The sequence below is a fragment of the Diadema antillarum genome, unplaced genomic scaffold (genome assembly GCF_040938485.1).
Source record: "Diadema antillarum isolate AM-2024a unplaced genomic scaffold, OU_Dant_1.0 seq00000462_RagTag, whole genome shotgun sequence".
Classification (NCBI taxonomy): Eukaryota; Metazoa; Echinodermata; class Echinoidea; order Diadematoida; family Diadematidae; genus Diadema; species Diadema antillarum.
In genome coordinates this window covers 1,450,801-1,469,820 of record NW_027271433.1, presented here as the reverse complement: position 1 = coordinate 1,469,820, position 19,020 = coordinate 1,450,801, and the positions used below count along the sequence as shown (strand labels likewise).

Below are 19,020 nucleotides of genomic sequence, written 5' to 3'. Positions count from 1 at the left end.
TCCAATCATGGATTGTTGTTTTGTATCTTTTTCACATATTTTATCAATCTCTCTATTTTTGCTTAAACTTGTTTTGTTTACTTTTGTTGTGGCTTCTGATTTTATTCTCTTTTACTTTTTGATGGCTGGCTTTGTGATAAAGCCAATCACAATGTTATCTTCAGGACCAGGTTGACACAACATAGGATGCACTGTTTCTCATTGACCTCAGTGGATGGACCATACATGTAATAGGGGAAGGGCTCTTTGTTTGTGCACTTGTGTGTTGTAGTGTGTATTCATTTGTGTTTAGTGAGTTTCACTGGGGCAGAACCACTGGAGCTCAATTATAAAATACACAATGTCTAGTGAACTTGCACACACTGTCAGTTCATTGCAACAATGAACTTTTATAAAGTAGTCTATAGTCAAATTTAATGTGTGTTTCATTTATATTATGCCTCACTCCGTGTTACTACAGAGTACTGTAGCTTTTCTTTTAAAGTTCATGTAGGTCACCTGCTGTTTGCAGAATGTTGGATTCATGGAATGCTTTATCATTCTAGGGCGGAAGCTTTATAAAAAGTGCCAGAAGCTGGGGAGTGGGGGGTTCAGGGGGTTGAAAATCACCTTGATGGCTGCTATTGTTACTTACAGTCACCACTGCCAATAATAGTTCAAATCTAATGTGACTCATAAAGGGAAATGATGTTGTCTTTTTACATAGAGCTGATGAAATGATTATTCCCAACATTATTCCTTCTTCTTCCTCCAAATACACATTACAGGAAATCTAAATCCCTGTTGTCATTTCTGCTGTTCTAGGTCATTAAAATGCCAGGTAACACTTAAAGTGTCAAGTGTCGAATGTCAGGTAGCACTTAAAGTATCAAGTTATCACTTGGCGTGTATACGGGAAGCAATTACCATTATAACAAGACAAGTTTAATCCTCAAGATTATGCAGCAACTGAGTGAAAGTGTTCAACTTCAACCAGAGTATGCCAACAACTTCTAAGTGTGATACCGCAATTTTGATATTTTTAATGCTCCTTGTTGCACCAGGTGCAGCCTACATGTAATTGTAAGCCACAAGAATTATCCCAGGGGAAAACAGCAGTGAATGACATGCTCCTATTAATACTTACTTTGAGAATTTGATTTCAACAACAGCACAACAGCAACAACAACAACAACAACAATAATAATAAAAACTGCAAAAAGTACTTTCTCATTGCTCATTGTCACAACAAAGATGTCAAAAGTGTGCAAGGTAAAAAACATTCAGGCTATCAAATGAAATTTGAGCACTATCATATTGGGCTTCTGTGGTGGTGCTCAACATGATTATCTGTTATTTTTGCTATTTTTCTCCTCTTTTTTTTTTTTTGGTACTTGGATAGAGAATATTCTTGTGTAGTACAAAAAATGTAGGTGGCTTTTGAAAGCAAAAAATTAGAATTAGAGGCTATAATAACATTATACACATTAGGAACATTATAGAGCCTACACATTAGGAAAAAAAAAAAGTCAGTCAATGGTAGAAAGCTGCATGAAACCAGGGAGGTGGAAGAGACCTTCTCTCTTCCACCTCCTTGATGAAACCCGAGTTGAGAGAATCCAAGGGGAGCAGAGGGTTTGAAACGTGTCAGCCTCCTGATAACGAGAGTCTGGAGTTTTATCATTAAAAGTCACAAGGACAACAGCTGTTGTAATATCCAGAAAATGATTGCTTCATGTCAGTACATGCAATTAATCTGTCATGTGCATGAGTTAATTTCTTGACTTTCAGAAAGCAAGAATGACTCTTGAAAATCTTGATGTTGTCAGGATCCGTGAATATATTATTTATGAGACACTGAGAGTTGTATATCATTTGATAAGAAGAGTGCGCATTCTTCTGCCCCCCCCCCCCCCAAAAAAAAAAACCCAAAAAACAACAAAACATCAAAAGTTAACATGCTATTTCACAGCGACTTGATGGAAAAAATGCATTACAGCAAATCCTTCAAATAATTGATGTGACACTTAAGTTATTTCCAATATTTGCAGATATTCAAGTGGCTGAAATCTACACTTGTAGGTAAATACTTTTTTTTTCAAAGTTCACGAGAGCACATAAAGACATTTTGATACCAATAAAAAAGTACATATTTTACTTTCCTTATGCTCATGTACCCATTTTTTAAAATCATGCTGATGTGTTTTAATGCAATAATTTTATTAATGAAAAAAATGTATACAGTTACGACAAATACGAAAAATCATACAATTTTTAGTAGAATGCACACCCAACTTTTGATCAGTAAAACATACAGAACTTTGTTTGCCTTCAAGTTACATGAATAATTGCAAGTATGTTGCTGTGCTCAAAGTCGTTTTTAGTGATTCATAATGAAAAGTAGACACAAGAGAACTAAACAGTGTTTTGACAGCATTATGCCCTTCATGGTATAAAGATGGAAACTACAAACAAAGTTGAAAATCTCAACCATAAACATTGAGGAGGAAATGCCCATGTTTGCAGAGTATTATGAGGGGAAAAAAACCTATGTTTTTTAAAGAAGTTTATGTCTTTGCTTTCTAGACTGAAATATAAACTTAGTATTGGCAACATATCAGCACATTTAGTCACTGTTTTCTTTGGCTATTCAAAAGGAAAACAATGTACCATGTTAGAAATCTAAATTTTCTATTTTGCGGTCTGTAATTAATATCTACTTTTTTTTTTCTTGTTTATTTGGGAGGATAGGGTTGGAGAGATGAGAGGAGACAGATGTTTTATTTCAGATCCACACTTCCCAAACTTTGTATTTGAAGATGTTAATGATTTAATTTGCAGGTTTAATGAATATTTTCCATTGGATGAATTCAGTATGTGAAGAAATTAAGAATTCAGTCAGAGCAGAAACTGGAGGACATTTCACCTGTGAGAATGCAGCTCTGTGAGAGAGTAATTGTTGAAATAAAAGCAGTGTAATCAATCACTGAAGATAAGAGCATAACCAGACAGTAATGGCAGAGGTATGGCATGTTGATGTCAGTATATTATGATAGTTGACATCCTGTGGGCTGCTCTAAATTACTTTCTCTTTCTGGTCACATGACCTTGATAAGTCTTGTAATTGTAAGTTGTATAGTTCTCATCTGTGTGGAAATAACCTTTTGTGTGCTTTGAGTGCTGATTGGCACAGAAAACCCCATAGCATGGTAAACACTGTCCAAAGTCCCTGGCACACAAACGGTTAAAGGTAGGGAATCCCATTTGCATGCCTTAAATGAAGAGTTGTATAAATACAGTGGTATGTTGAAGAGAGTATCATTTTAGAAACTCCCATAAAGTATTGAAAGTGGAAGGTAAACATTTAGTACACTTTTATTGACCGTTAGATTTTGAATTGAATTTTTTTCGGGGCTCACCGTAAATTCCAGTACATTACTAGGCTACCTTTGCAGACCCATGCACTGCATGTGTGTCCATCATGTATATTTTGTGAAGAAAGTTCATCAAAACTTACAAACATTTCTATATACATTCTTGCCACACACTCTATATGTTATTTCATCAGCTCTTATACTTTTAGATTTGTGTTTATAGATAAAAAATACAGAAGACTGCAACAAAAAGGCTTAAGTGTGGCTGACACACAGTAGTTGAGTTTTGTGCATTATCCAAATTGTAGATAACTGTTGACTTCCAAATTTCTCAGCAGTGGCCTAAACAAGTCCCCTGGGTTCATATTTAATGTTTTGCGGCATTTTGGGAGGTCTGTAAAAGGTATCCCCTACCTTTAAAGGCATGGTGTAGTATTGGTAGAGGCGAGGATTTGGCTTTTAGTTTTTAAAGGACATCTCCGTATGATTTTTAGATTTTTATGGTTGAATAACTATAAACTGAATTTCAGAATTTATGGTGATTGGGATGAGGAATAAGAATATTTTCAAGATTTATAACAACTCACAGTAAACAAGGATGATGACATGTAGCCTTACCATACAAATAGGCATGTATGAGTGGGAGACTCAAGGAAGCAGAACAAAAGAAGAAAGCATGCATAACTTCTACACAGGTGAACTTGCTATAAAGCATGCTGTAATTTAATGGATTTACATTGATTTCTTAAATTTGTGAGCCTCAATGTCATCATTTTTGTTCAGTGTAATTTGTTTTGAATTTTTCAGAGTACATGTATTGGTTTCTCTGATCTAGAACCACAATAAATTCCACAAATCTATAATACATGGAGCAGTCGATTTACATGTATGTACAACATAGGGTGAAATTTTGAAAATCGTCTGGAATGCCCCTTTAACTTTTTTGCAAGGTATCAAGAAACCACTTGTAAAATACTGTATACGCTATATATTTCGCGGGGGTTTTATTTTCGCGAATTTCGCGAGTCAGGAGCTATTCGCGAAATTAACAACACGCGAAAATATTACCTTCCAAAATGAATCCCTTGCCTTGATGATACGAACATTTCAGTACTAGTATACCATGTCACGGCTTACCGAACAGACCATACTGGCTAAGCTTGTTTACGCACGTCCACGTCTACTTACGAATACTGTAGAGAGCCAATCCATTATCGCAAGGGGACCACTCGTCAGAAATCTAGCACGATGGACTTAACCACTTCAAAAATGTTTTTTTTTTCTGTTGTTCCTTTGTTCAGTTCATTTATTTTATTTTTCAGTTCAGTTCATTTATTTCCACATCTCAATAAAAGAATCACATGTTGGCAAATGACAAACATGAGACACATAGGAAATATAAAATATACAAAAAAAAAGTGCACATTATTACATAAAAGACATAAAAATAACAAAGTAATGAGTGTGGAGGAGGCTACATAGGCCATTGGCCTTTCGAGGTAGCTCTCCCAATCAAACAAAGTTATCAGTTATCACAATATACAAATAACAATAAACAAGTAAAAAATTCAAAAAGACAATGTAGAGTGTAGTAATTTCAAGTGGATGGCTAGCAGTGATGGGGAGCTCATCAGAATGAGATTGAAACATTTATTTCCAATAATATAAAAGTAAAACTACATATATTGTATATATTGCATAAAACATCATCATCAAAGAACGAGCATCCCACACACACTGCCAAACCTACCACTTGAATTATTCATTCTATACATTTATCAGGCTTTTAATAAATAATCCCTATATCTACGTTTGAAAGACTTTAGGGTAGGTGATTGTCGTATTTCTAAAGGCATTTCATTCCACAATTTGGGTCCGGTATATTTTATAGTTTTACGAGAGACAGCACATTTCAATAACGGTAAATGAATATTTTGAGAGAATCTAGTATCATAATTATGAAATGATGCATTATACAAAAAGATTTGATTAAATACAGGTGGTAAAAGATCATGATAGAACATATACATAAAAGATCCAGTTTGCAATTTATAGAGTTGTTCAAGCGTGAGTATATTAAGCTTTTGAAATAAAGGTGCACTTGGAGTTCTTGGATGGGAGTGAGTAATAATGCGAATGACTCTTTTCTGTAAAACCACTAATTTATCTGAAAAAAATTTGGCACAGGTGCCCCATATCAAGTTACAGTATGTAAAATATGGTAATATCATAGTATTATAAAGATTTGTCAGAATTCTTAAAGAAACAAAATGTCTCAGTTTACTAAGAACACCTATAACTTGAGAAACTCGACAAACAATGTAATTTACATGAGCAGACCAAGACAAAGTGTTATCAATGACCACTCCTAAAAACTTTGTCTGTTGCACCTGATGTATTTGCATATCATTTATATATATTCTAAGCACATTAGGATCAATTCTTCTTTTTTGTTTTGTGAAAATAATATAATTTGTTTTCTTGATATTAATCAATAATCTATTGGTAGTAAACCACAAACTAACCTTAGGAAGTTCAGAAGTCAATATATGTGATATATCATTCATATTTTTTCCCGACAAAAACAGATTTGTGTCATCAGCAAATACTATAGGACATATTTGTTGACTAGCATATTGCACATCATTAATGTATAACAAAAATAAAAGGGGTCCCAAGATAGAGCCTTGGGGAACACCAATAAAAATATCAAGCATTGAAGAATATGAGTTATTGATATACACAAATTGTTTCCTATTCCTTAAGTAACTATGAAACCATCTCAAAACTGAACCTCTGAATCCATAAAAATGAAGTTTTTGAAGGAGAATAGTATGATCTAAGCTATCGAAAGCTTTTGATAAATCTAAAAAAATGCCAAGTGCGATATCACCATTTTCAAAGGTATTGCTAATTTTATTTATAAACTCAAATATAGCCATATAAGTTGAATGTCCAGAACGAAAACCAAATTGTTTATTATAAAGAATATCATTTCTTTCAATAAAAGACATCATTCTATTATATACCAATCTCTCAAATATCTTTGAAAATGCAGGAAGAATTGATATTGGCCTATAATTTGAACATTGAGACTTATCTCCATTCTTATATATAGGGAGTACTTTAGCGATTTTTAATTTTTCAGGAAAAACACCATACTGAAGTGAAATATTAAAAATGTGACACAAGGGGGGTGCAATATAATGAATACAATGTTTCAAAACTTTAGCATCAACTTCATCAAATCCAGGACTTTTACCATCTTTTAAATTTAATGTAATAGTGATAATTTCGGCAGGTGTTACAGCACTAAAAAACATGGAACTTACAAAGTCTCCATGTAAAAATTCACTTGGATTATGATTAACATGAGGCATATTGTTTGCTAAATTTTGTCCAATTGAAACAAAGTATTCATTAAAATTTTCAGCTATTTGACAAGAATCATCCATTATATTTCCATTTACTTCAAATGAACTCATTCTATCATCTTTAATATTCCTCTTCAATATATCATTAATCACTTTCCAAGTACCCTTCAAATTTTCTTTCACAGAAGAAAATTTGGTTTCGTAATAACTTCTTTTTGCCTTCCGTAATACATTATTAACATTATTACGACATTCCTTATATACTTTTTCACGATATGAGGTAGGGTTTTTGACAAATTTTCTAAAAAGACAATTCTTTTTTGCACATAATCTTTTCAAATCATTATTAAACCATGGTCGATCATTCCTTTTCTTTGCAAATTTAATATTTTTACAAGGAAAATGAAAATTGTATATTTTCACAAATTTTTCAAAAAATGTATCATATAAACCATTTGCATCACAGGAATTAGAGTTCAAAATATCACTCCAATCTACCTGTTGTAATTCCATACAAAAAGAATAAATATTTTCATCATTAATTATCCGTATATTATTATTAACATGCATTCTTTCCGGCATTATCAAAGAAGTCAATCCAAATATAGGCATATGGTCGCTTACATCATGGGTGATTACCCCAGAGGCATGTACAACATCAATATCATTGACAAATATATTATCTATTAAGGTTGATGACTGACTAGTTACACGGGTTGCTTTTGAAATGAGAGGAGTATAACTGTATGCATTAAAGAGTTGAAGTACACTGGAGGAATCCATATTTGAATCTAAAGAAAGTAAATCTATATTATAATCACCCATGAGGTAACACTCTTTCTTCTCATTTGCAATTTTAAAAAGTACTGGTTCCAACAGACTTGTGAAATTTAAAAGAGAATGACTACCAGGGGGTCTGTAAATAACACCAATAATGACATGTTTATGTTTGAAGTACAATTCTATGAAAATAGACTCAAGAGCATCAGTGAAAACACATAAATCATTTCTAGTCTTATATTTCAAGGCTTCATTTACATAAATACCAACACCTCCACCATGACGTGTGTCTCTACCTCTACCAATAAAAGTATAACCACTAATGTTATAAATAGATGCAAGTGATTCATGGTCAAACAGCCAGGATTCAGTAATCCCTATAACAGAAAACTGAGTTTCAGTCAATTGTAAACATGCTTGCATACTCTCAAAATTCTTTTTTAAACTACGCACATTGAAATGTATATAAGAAAATAAAGAACTGCCATAACTAAATGACTTAACATCTTTAGCTGTTACATATGCTGACTCTGGTAAAGAACTGCTTTGAAAATCTCCATCTGAAGGACCGTTAAAATTGACACAATTTGTATGAACCCATCTACCACCAAATATAGTTGTTCCTTGAGTACCTGATATTATTTGTCTATTACACGAACTACAAACATTACTTGACATACTAACACAAAAAACAGGAAGACATAAAACTGAGTATAGTACGTGAACATCAAAGGATATACCTAAAATTTACACAATAAAAACCTGAAAAATGAGAATGTGCCGCTATATTATAACTCAATGTCAGCATGGAACTACTTCACTGTTATGCACACATTGATCCACATATAAATCTATGTATACATCCATGCGATAAAAAGATTAAATATTATGCAGGTCAGAATTGCACTTGATGAGGTGTTTCACGCTGGATGTCCCATTACGTGATGGGACGAGAACAAAGACCTGACCATCTGACGTCCACGCTGATGTGACTTTCACATGTCTTTTCGCTTCTTGGAGTAATTTGACGTTGGCTGCAGTTAAATCCTCATGTATGGATACATTGCATCCTTTCAGTTGTCGACGATTTTTGATGAGTAACTGACGTGTTCGATAGGAGCAGAGTTTTACAATGATTCCCCGGCTTTTTTTCTTGTCAGATGAACGCTTACCTACTCGATGACTGCGATCTATGTCTTTTGGGCTGAGAGTAACTCCAATTCTTTTTGCGGTATCACAAACAAGTTGATCGGTGTTTTCATTAGGCATTTCGGGTATACCAAATATTCGAACACAATTCCGTCGTGAGTACTGCTCCAGATGATTGACTTGATTGCTGAGACGTTGAGCAGTATTGTTGTTTGAGTCAAGTTGTTTCTCTAGCGATTCAATTCTTTTGGCTCGAGATCTGCACTCAACTTCAAGTTCCAGGACAGTAGATTCAAGCCGTTCGCATGTGGTTGTCAGGCGGTGATTCTGATCAGCAAGCTGGGACTGGAGATCTGCACATTGTTTATCAGTAGCTTTCAGATCTGCTTCGAGTTTGTCTGCACGCTGACTTTGGAAATTCAGTTTCTCGATAATGACACCAAGCTGTTTTTCAACAGCTTCAGTTATTGCTTCAATGAAGTCAGCACTAGCTAAAATTTCTTTGAGCATCGTGACAGTCCTAGTAGAAGCCATTGTGACAAGAGTTTATGCTGTCGTCACGTCTATCCAGTCATGGAGTGAGAATTTACTTCATTTCCAACGTGATGTAGAGAATTGTTAATCAAGAGTTAATAGGTTGCAAGCTGTAAATGACAGCAGAGAATCGATGGGCAAGACCTCGGCGTGGAAACAAAACCTCGCAACCCGACGTTAACTTCACGACTGGTGAAGTACCAACATAAGGTTGAACGTGTGGGACTTCATGAAGTACGTGATCAGACATTTCATCCAACACAATACTGAGCATATGGGACTGTTTGAATGACACCCACAGTTTCACAGACAAAGCCGAAGCGAGAGTTTATAGTATAAGACAGGCTAAAAGTCACAATAAATATTGGTATTCAAAATAGCGGCAAGATGGACGTTGACTATTTACATCATGTTTATAAGAAGAGTCGAGTTTAAAATGTTACCAACTTGGTGAAAGTAGAATATAGATCCTCCACAACTGGCGTCACGTCCAACTGGTGTGCTTTCATCACATGTTGAATTCTAACTTACTAGTTCGCAGAGCACTAGTGTATGACTAGTATCATTCTTATTTGCCAGTAAGTTGAAAATTCACACTTTCTTTGCCACTTCATATTTTCTCTGGTCCCCCAATCGCGAATTTAACCACTCCCAAAAATGTGTGACAGCGACAATTCGCGAAAATTTATGTACGCGAAAATTATAGTGTATACAGTAGTACAGAGCATACCATTCTAAGAGGAATTCAATGTTTACTTGTTGAAAATCGATTTTGGAATGGCCGAGACATCCAAAAACAAAGTAAAACAAAGCGATCGTAATAAAAGGTGGGTCCCACCTTTTATTAGAATTCTCTGTTTTGGGTATATCAGCCATTTCAAAACCAATTTTCATCAAATAAATGTTGAATTCCTCTTGGAATTACATGCTCTTTCATATTTCATGAGAGGTTTCTCATTATCTTACCCAAAAATGTTAGAAACCTGAAGTTAGGTCTCAACCAAAACTATACAATCCCTTTAAGTGGGGGGGGGGGGGGGGGGGAGATGCATTTTAAAAATTGTAATATTACTTCAAATTTCATGAATTGTAATATTGATTTTCCCCATAAGTCAGGCTTCATGATATTTAGAATATTTGATTTACATCTTATATTTCAGACATGTTGTAGTAATGTCATGTTTTATATCAACATTAGACTTCCCTTTGTGTGCTTGGAAGTTCTACTGCATATTAAATGGATGATGGTGCTGGTGACATGTAATATAGTTCACAGGAATGTGTTTGTCTTAAATTCTTGCTCATTGAAGTGAGCTAGAGTGTAAGGAATCTAGTAGTCTGGCTATCAAGAACATGCACAGACTGTTAAAAGAATCTACAGGTATTATCAATGATACACCTGCATGGCTTAACAATTATGGTAACATGACAATCACAATAAATACAGGAGTTGAGTGGAGCTGAATGAGAGATGAACAAGCTCAGGTTGTCAGTCAAGTGCAAAGTGATCTCAGTACACAAAGAGAGTTTATTGAAATTGATATTCAACACTGTCACATGTCTGTACCACATAAGATAAGAAGCTGAAGAAAAAAAATTAAATTGCCATTGGCAGTTCAGATGCATATTGCCAGATATGAATGCATACAATTGTATGCATATGTATGCATATTACATTTTTCATGGAAATGAGGCAGAGTTGCTAAAAGGTGTGTTTTTCCCTGAGACATATTAAACAACCATTTAATACCTCATTAGTGTGGAGGGTACCTCTCTCTAGACTCAACAGTCCGATCACTCACAACGAAAATAAACAGTCTTTAAAATCAGGTTTGTTTTTGTTTGTTATGCCTCCGCCACGAAGTGGTGCCGGAGGCATTATGTTTTCGGGTTGTCCGTCCGTCCGTCCGTCCGTCCGTCCGTCCGTCCGTCCGTCCGTCCGTCCTTCCGTCCGTCCGTCCGTCCGTCCTTCCGTCCTTCCGTCCGTCCGTAATGAATTTTGTGGACAAGGTAACTATCAAAACCTCTTGAGGTATCCTAGTGAAACTTGGCATGTATATGTATTAGGGGGTGAAGTTGTGCCTATCAACTTTTGGGTGCACATGCTCAAGGTCAAAGGTCAAAAGGTCAAGGTCAAATACCTAAAATGTCACTATTTCCACCATATCTATTGAATGCCAGAAGAGATTTTCTTGAAACTTAGTGTATACATGTATTACCCAATTAAGATTCTCTGGTGAAAGTTTGGGTCATGAGGTCAAAGGTCAAAGGTCAAAAGGTCAGGGTCAAATACATAAAATTTCACTATTTCCACCATATCTATTGAATGCCTGAAGATATTTTCTTGAAACTTAGTGTATACATGTATTACCCAATTAAGATTCTCTGGTGAAAGTTTGGGTCATGAGGTCAAAGTTCAAAGGTCAAAAGGTCAAGTAAAAATATTAAAACTTCTTTGTTTTCTCCGTACCTTGGAAAATTGTTCAAGGTATCTTCATGGAACATAGTATATACATGTACTGACTGGAAGTGATTATCTAGAGAATGTAGGGTTCATGGGGTCAAAGGTCAGGGGGTCAAAGGTCAAGTGCAACACTTCAAAATTTTGCTATTTCCCTCATATTTATGCAATGCCAGCAGGGGTATTTTTTTTTACACTTGGTGTATGCATGTGTAACCTAATAGAAATTCTCTGGAAAGTTTTTTTTTTCTTCTTTTTTTTTGCCTCAAAGGTCAAAAGGTCAAAGATCAAGTGAAAGTGCTGAACTTTTTCCTCCATATCTCGGAAGTGGCTCATGTTATCTTGAAACTAAGTACATATTATGCATGTTCTACCTGAAAGTGATTATCTTATGAATTTTAGGGTCAAAGGCCAGATGAAAATGGTAACAATTTACTATTCAATTCAGAAATTGCACTTTTTCTCCATACCGGTACCTTGAAAATTACTCAATGCATAAATGTATGAATGGGTCAAAGTCAAGTTAAAGTCCTTAAATCCCCAAATACATGCTCTCCTATTCATCCAATTAAACCTCAGTCAAGGAAGGTGAACATCGAACACATTTGTGACAAACTTGTCATTTCAATATTTTGCCAATTTTGTGAAAATGTAATCACACATTGTCCACATGTACTATCTAGACCTATTGGGAAAATCATGCATTATGGCGGAGGCATACCAGTCGCCGAAGCGACATTTCTAGTTTGTTTATGTTTTTTAACATGATGCAAAAACCATTCATTCGTGACTGTGGACACACACACAGAAAAGTTGTGAACTCTAACAATAATTGGTTCAGCTTGATTTTTGTTTGGAAACTCAAGATTACAATGATTTGCTTGGATGGCATGTCTGAACAGGATGCAAAGAAACCATCAAATTTATCCCAGGATGCAAATGATGTGCACTAGGTCTACACACTCGGGTGTATGGGTCACACTTCAGTCATTGTTTATGTATGCACAGTCCATAAATTCAGAGAGCATCATTTTGCAGCAGAATGATTTTTTTTTTTTTGGGGGGGGGGGCATACAGGTGTTAAAACGGTGTCAAGTAAAACTGGTTTTGGCATCACAATGCAAAAAAAAGAAAAAAAAAAAGAAAAAAAGAACCAGATACCGTTGGTAGCTCCTGTGCATGAATACGACTATCCCATCTCGCTCAGAGTGGAGGTCAAATTGTCTGCCCTATTGACTTCCAGATAGAGCTTTCTCAAGGCACATTGGTGTTATTAAACCTTGGGCATCCTTGGAAGGATAAAAGTGGGCTTCCAGTTGTCCATTAGGATGATTACAGATATTGGCTTTTACCAAGTAATTGACCTTATGCTTCACAGCATATCCATCACAACCCTTTGGGACAGGACACCTACACCAATGGGACTACAAATGCAATGTCTCGGTCACTGCGGAATTGTTAATGAGATTGCCAGTGACAGTTAAGTCAGGTGTTAAAGTGTGCTTTGCCCTTCAGAGATAGTTTCAGGACAAATGAATGGTCAAAGGTCAAGCATGTTATGAGCTATGATTTAAAAGGAATAGATAAGGGTAAAACATGTTGTTGTGTTGATGTGGTATGTATTAAAATTACAAGCTCACATTCAAATACATTTCTTAATTTCACCATCTTTTTGTGGGTTTGATGTGTCAGATAAAAAAAAGGTAGACACATTTGATATCAAAACATTCCATTTTTGTGCAGTAGTTTCGATCACACTTCCTCATCTCTTCACAATAATAACAGTATACCATATATTGTGCCAAATCCACTCTGTTGAGTGCTCAAGGTGTGTGAATAGAGAGCAAAATTAAGACTATATTTTTTTTGGAGGAGTCACATGCTATAAAGGCTTTGATGTCATCAGGAGGGCCCTTCTAGAGTTTGGGGTAGGCATACAATTGTGTATAAGTAAATGATCTCCCCCCCCCCCCCCCAATGATTTAGTGACTTGAGAGACAACAAGAGAACCCAGAAGCAGATGATCTCCACAATCTTGTGGGGTGTCACTTTGATTCAGAAAGTTGTTGTAATCTTGTAATCTTATTCACGAAAATAATCCTTATTGCAACTGATTGTCAACTTGCCCTTCATCAGTGTTCATAAACACTGGTTTTTATCATGGCTATAAAACACTAAATACTGAATACTATCAAGCTGTTACTTTCACGAATTTTGCGAATTACATTTGGATGGCGAATTTAACAATGCACGAAAATGTCTCCATGTGCCAAGGTAATAGCGCATTTACATTATAGAAACGTCTATGGCCTCTTCATTCGCAAAAATATCTGTACACGAAAATAACAGCGTATACAGTAGTCACTGCATATTTAAGTTGATGTAGGGCAATTTGTCAATTAGTTGCAAGACATTAATCTTTTAACGAACATAATCTACAGGCAGAAAAGCATTGGTACAAAATTAATTTGAACTGAAATTAAGTGTCTGACATGAATGTGATTAAAATCATAAACTAGCTCTTTATATGCTGGGAAGTCAATAGGTATTAAGTCTTGAGCTTCTGTAGTACCCTATCTGAGCAAAGGCACACTGCATAAACATGAGGTAACCTCCAGAGGTGATGCTACAAATGTATGTCTCCCCTCCTCCCTTGTTGGTATAAAGCGATCGCCAGACAAGGCACAAAGCACAAACACGGAACAAACAAAAAATTAATTCTAAACCGTCTAGCAGGGACACAAGAGAACCTCCAGAGGTTGCACGCAGTCATTGTCAGTATCTATACATTGTTACAGCACACAAATGGCGAGTTTCACGCATGGGTACACACGGAAATATAGTGTACACTCATCTTCTACACCTCAGAGCCCTATTTACAATGTATGAAGATTGTATGTGTTATAACAGGAGAGTTACATTTCATCCATTAAATGAAATATTGCTCAGAGCGTAGAGCTTATTGCTTGGAGTTGACAAAATGCCAGTGTAACTCAGTTAAAAAAATGATTTAAAAAATCAAGTGGCATCCAAAGACAGTTGTACATTTCATCAAATCAGCAGAACCTGAGCTTAATCTTATTCCACCTAGGAATTATAAAATGTGAAAATTCCTTGAAATTTTGGCAAAGCAGTACTTTTTCTCCCCTATCAAAGGGGTCAAACTGGACTGCATAGCTAAGATTTATGCTGTTTATGTGTATATTGGCAGTCAAAAATTGTATGTTAAGTGCACATTCTAACGATAAAAAAATTATCAAATTCAGACAACTTGCATGAATTTATGGCTCAGATATAATTTTGAAAATCAAAATGAGAAAATAATGAGAATTACTATTTTGAACGGTTACTGAGAAGATAAAGAGCTTGTGCATCTAATTGAAACATATAATGTGCTTTTACAAAATAAAAATGGAGTGGTTTAATTCTTACACTGCATTACAGTTGTGTAAAATTACCTACCAAGGCTTTGTACCAAAGTAATGCAATAGCTACTATACAGACTGTACATTAACCTGTTGAGAACGGTTTGATTTTGCTACAACACGCATTTCCCATAGACGCTTGCCCGAGTATACTCGGGACTCGTCCTCAACGGGTTAACCTGTGATGAACAGCAATTGATTGGTACTCATGAAATTTAACAACAGATGAATAGTTCCAGTTTAATAACAACTACAGTGTTACTGTAAAAGTGGAAAATTGTGTGGTGTTGAATTTTTTGTGCATTTCGCACCTAACCAGAAGCTAGCGCGATAATAAAAGCATGCGGATATTTTTGCATGCCATATGTTCAAGTAGTTGATGTCTTGATTTTGCAGAATTAATAACATCTGAAACTCTTCTTACCCTGCTAAGCACGAAAAGTTAGTTGCGCGACTATATCCACTTTTACAGTAGCTGACTAATGAGGATGAATTCCTCTATGGAATGCATCTCCGTTGGAGGCTGCGCATGCTTTCTTTTAAATATGTAGATCAGAGGGACTACTCTATTGGTATTTGTGTAAATTCAGAAAATACCTTCTTTTTTTTTCCCACAATCACCCTTTTAATAGGGACCTCTTCACATCCAAGATTTGGCAGAAAGAAAAAAATCTCCTCATGAATACAAATTTCGTGACCAAAGCGAAGTGAGTTGGTTTTAATAGTAGATGCTGATCAGGAAAAATGTTGAATCTTTTGTGTATCATTGATATTTCAATGTTTTGTTTTTTTCTTTCACTCCTGAATTTTTAGCAAGTTTGTTATGGTGACCCCTTTGTAGCTGGGACTAAATTGACTATCAGTTTTGGCTTTTTGATCTTTTTTTAAAACACACTGAATTTTCTGCAGACCTACTGCGTCTCGTAATTTTTTGATTTTATTTTCTTTTAGCTTAATGTCAGTAGTGCCTGGAAATATAGACCAGCAATTCTGAAAATGAGATGAATTCAGATTTCAGGCAATATTTATCTGCTTCTTTAATGAGCTTAATTGAAACTACTAATCCTGCAAGGCCAGATTTCATCAAAAGCATCTTTTCAAAATTGATTTAATTTTGAAATTAATTTTATTGGTGGTGGTGTTATTGTTTTTGCTATGTTTTGTTTTGTTTTTGGTGCTGCTGGTGGTGGTGGTGGTCTGTCCAGCAATGGCATATATTTCAACAAGTAAGAATATAATAATGGGAATTTGGCAGGTAGTTTTATAGTCCATCCAATAGTCACAGCATTTTATCTCTCATCAAGAAATGAAGAGGAATAGCGCCCTCTATAATCAAATCAGTGCCTAAATCTTGGAACATGAAACTATATCACAATGAAAAAAACAAACAACAAACGAACCGCAAACAAGTTCATTGTACACTAAGATACAATGTGTAGTATGTTTGTAATTTTGATAAGGCACTTTGAAAATGTGAAATAGAGCATGCCTCGAAGTAAGGAATAAGTACTGTAACTTGTGTACATTTGCTTATAATAATGTTTCAGTATTAAAACCCTGTGCTACTTTTTTTTATTTCTGTTTTCATCTGTTCTGATAGTAGATATGTTCCATAACTATTGAATTTGTATCTCATTACTAATATATTTAGTTTATTTTGCTATGCTTATTCATGTGTTTGTTTGCTTTGTTTTGCTGGATCCGTGTTTTTGTGTGCCCCCACAAAAGAACTTCGTAAATTTATTCCGTCATTAATTTTTAGCAAAGAAGCAAAATGTTCATCTTTTTTGTTCTGTATCTAAAGTGTGATTGAAGCCTCTTAAGATGCGTTCTTTGATTTTGTTCCATTTCTTAGCAAATTTTGACACCTCATCAGGAATGTAATATCCCTGAATGGATCAAACAGTGTCCCGTCACTTCATTGTACCTAGTTGTAAAATACAAAAAATATTATTAAAGCAATACCAGATTGAACTAATTTGCTGAATAATGAGGTCAGATATCCCTGCCAAATGCACTTCTGTTAGAGGCTACACACAGTGGGGGATCCAGGTGGGGGTACCGGGGCCACGCCCCACCTCTTAATTTTTTTTAAAGCAAAAGAAATAAAAAGAAAAAATGGGAGACATGCACCCCCTTTAATTTTGTATAGGCACCCCCCTTTTACAGAATTCCTGGATCTGCCCCTCGCATGTGCTTTCTTTTTTTAGATCAGAGGGACTGTTGTTTTTGGGTAGATTCAAAAAATTTTTTCTTTTTTTTTTTTCTTTTAGTGGTGAACCACAAAATTCTGGTTAGGACCTCTTATATCTAAGTTTTGGCAGGGGAAAAAAAAATATCATGCAAATTTCAGGACCAAAGTAAAGTCAGTTGATTTTAGTAGATATTGATCATGAAAGATGGTGAATTCTGTGTGTATCACAAAGATTTTTTTTTTCCTCTGTGTCACTGTTTAGCATAATATGTGTCTGTGGCGAATTATTTACAGGTGTGGGAGTCGACAGTGACTGTGACTCACATTGTGTTAGTCTGCATCAACAAGCCTCAATATACTGTAGCACCCTTGATTGTTGCATGAATATTATGTGAGCCATGTATAACCATTCATGTATTCAGCCTAGTGTAACTCACTGAAGCAAACAAAAGTGTCATGATATGCACAAACAGAACACATTTGAACCTGAAGTGTTTTGATTACTTCGATAAAGACACTTCATAATATTGTGAGAACTATAAAGTAATCAGTGGCTAGAGTACAATGTACATGTGTGAGTGTTATGCACGGAATACTGGCAGAATGCACAAGAATTTCAATCTTTAGGTACCCACTCCGATAACATTGAAATGTCTGTATTGTTACTAGCACGGTCAAGTCCCACACAAACACACACACACAGAGCCACCCACCCCCAAATAGAATAACCCTTTTGCCTGAAGCCAAGACTAGCTACCAGTTTAAAGGTCACCATTCATCCAGGCTCACATCAGCTGGTACTACGCTCTGTCCCTATGGCGAGCATCGGCACACTCAGTACAGAAGCCTCCTGTGCACACATGGTGAAAAGCTGAGGAGGGCAGTGCACTCTCTACCTACCTATTCCTTCCATTTAGCATCTTGTGTTCCTTTATTGGCAGAGCTCTTGCCGTAGCTTGCTTACCGGCACTCCGCGCACCTGCACAGTCCCCTAATGTACATCAACAAAGTTTGAAGATCAGCGAGGGAACGTGCATGGCTTTTGGACTTCATGAGTATTTGCGTGTGTTTGCTCTTGGCAGAGGGGAGAGGAGAAGAGGGAATAATTTAGCCGAGAAAATCTGCCTCCCAGCTTGTGCACATGACAGCGCGTAGTGTTATTCTTATGCAGTCTAGGAGAGCTGTGGATACACCATTGCACACATTTCAGGGGAACATTTAGAAGGGAACTCGGTTTGCTGACACTAAAGAGTGCAGACTTTGTTCTCTAAAGTTTGACTGTGACGCTGGCAACTCGAGAGATGTTCGGAAACTTCTGCAGGTAGGAAAAATGACTGCGTGCTGAGATCTTGTCGGTTTGTCCCTGTGGTGAGAAAGAAACCGAGAAGCATGTTGAAGAAACTGAGCTGTCACAAAGACGCTTGCAGCGGTGGCGCGGTAGAGGAAAAATCGAGTTTGTGCAACGGCCTGCTGACTGCTTGCCAACAGCAATCTGGGGCTGGGTAGGTATTCATGATGTGGTACACCGAGAATGTGGACTGCATGCAGAGAAAATGAGTCACACGCGCATACAAAGTGGAATACAGAGTAAAACGAATTGTTTGCACGCCCTGCCTCGCAATGTCACATTCATTTACACTTTGCCATGCACTAGGTGGCGTATTGCCTTTAATTCATTGAGGACGAGGCTATAATGCACAATTCTCATAGATACCTGCCTGAGTCTGCTCAGGACTAGTCTTCAAGAGGT

General features: G+C 36.1%; 1 protein-coding gene across 3 annotated transcripts in view; it reads left to right on the top strand.

Annotated features, from left to right (window-relative positions):
• Positions 1-19,020, top strand: part of LOC139733164 (NAD kinase-like) — an 89,871-nt gene that overhangs the window by 27,763 nt on the left and 43,088 nt on the right. The window contains exon 1 of one of the 3 annotated variants that reach the window (XM_071644006.1): positions 17,590-18,772. The exons of the other annotated variants lie outside the window; for them this stretch is intronic. Within the exon in view, the coding sequence (XP_071500107.1) occupies positions 18,660-18,772 (113 nt within the window). The 5' untranslated portion in view covers positions 17,590-18,659. Of the gene's footprint in view, positions 1-17,589; positions 18,773-19,020 lie in introns of those variants that run through there. 3 annotated transcript variants of the gene reach the window in all.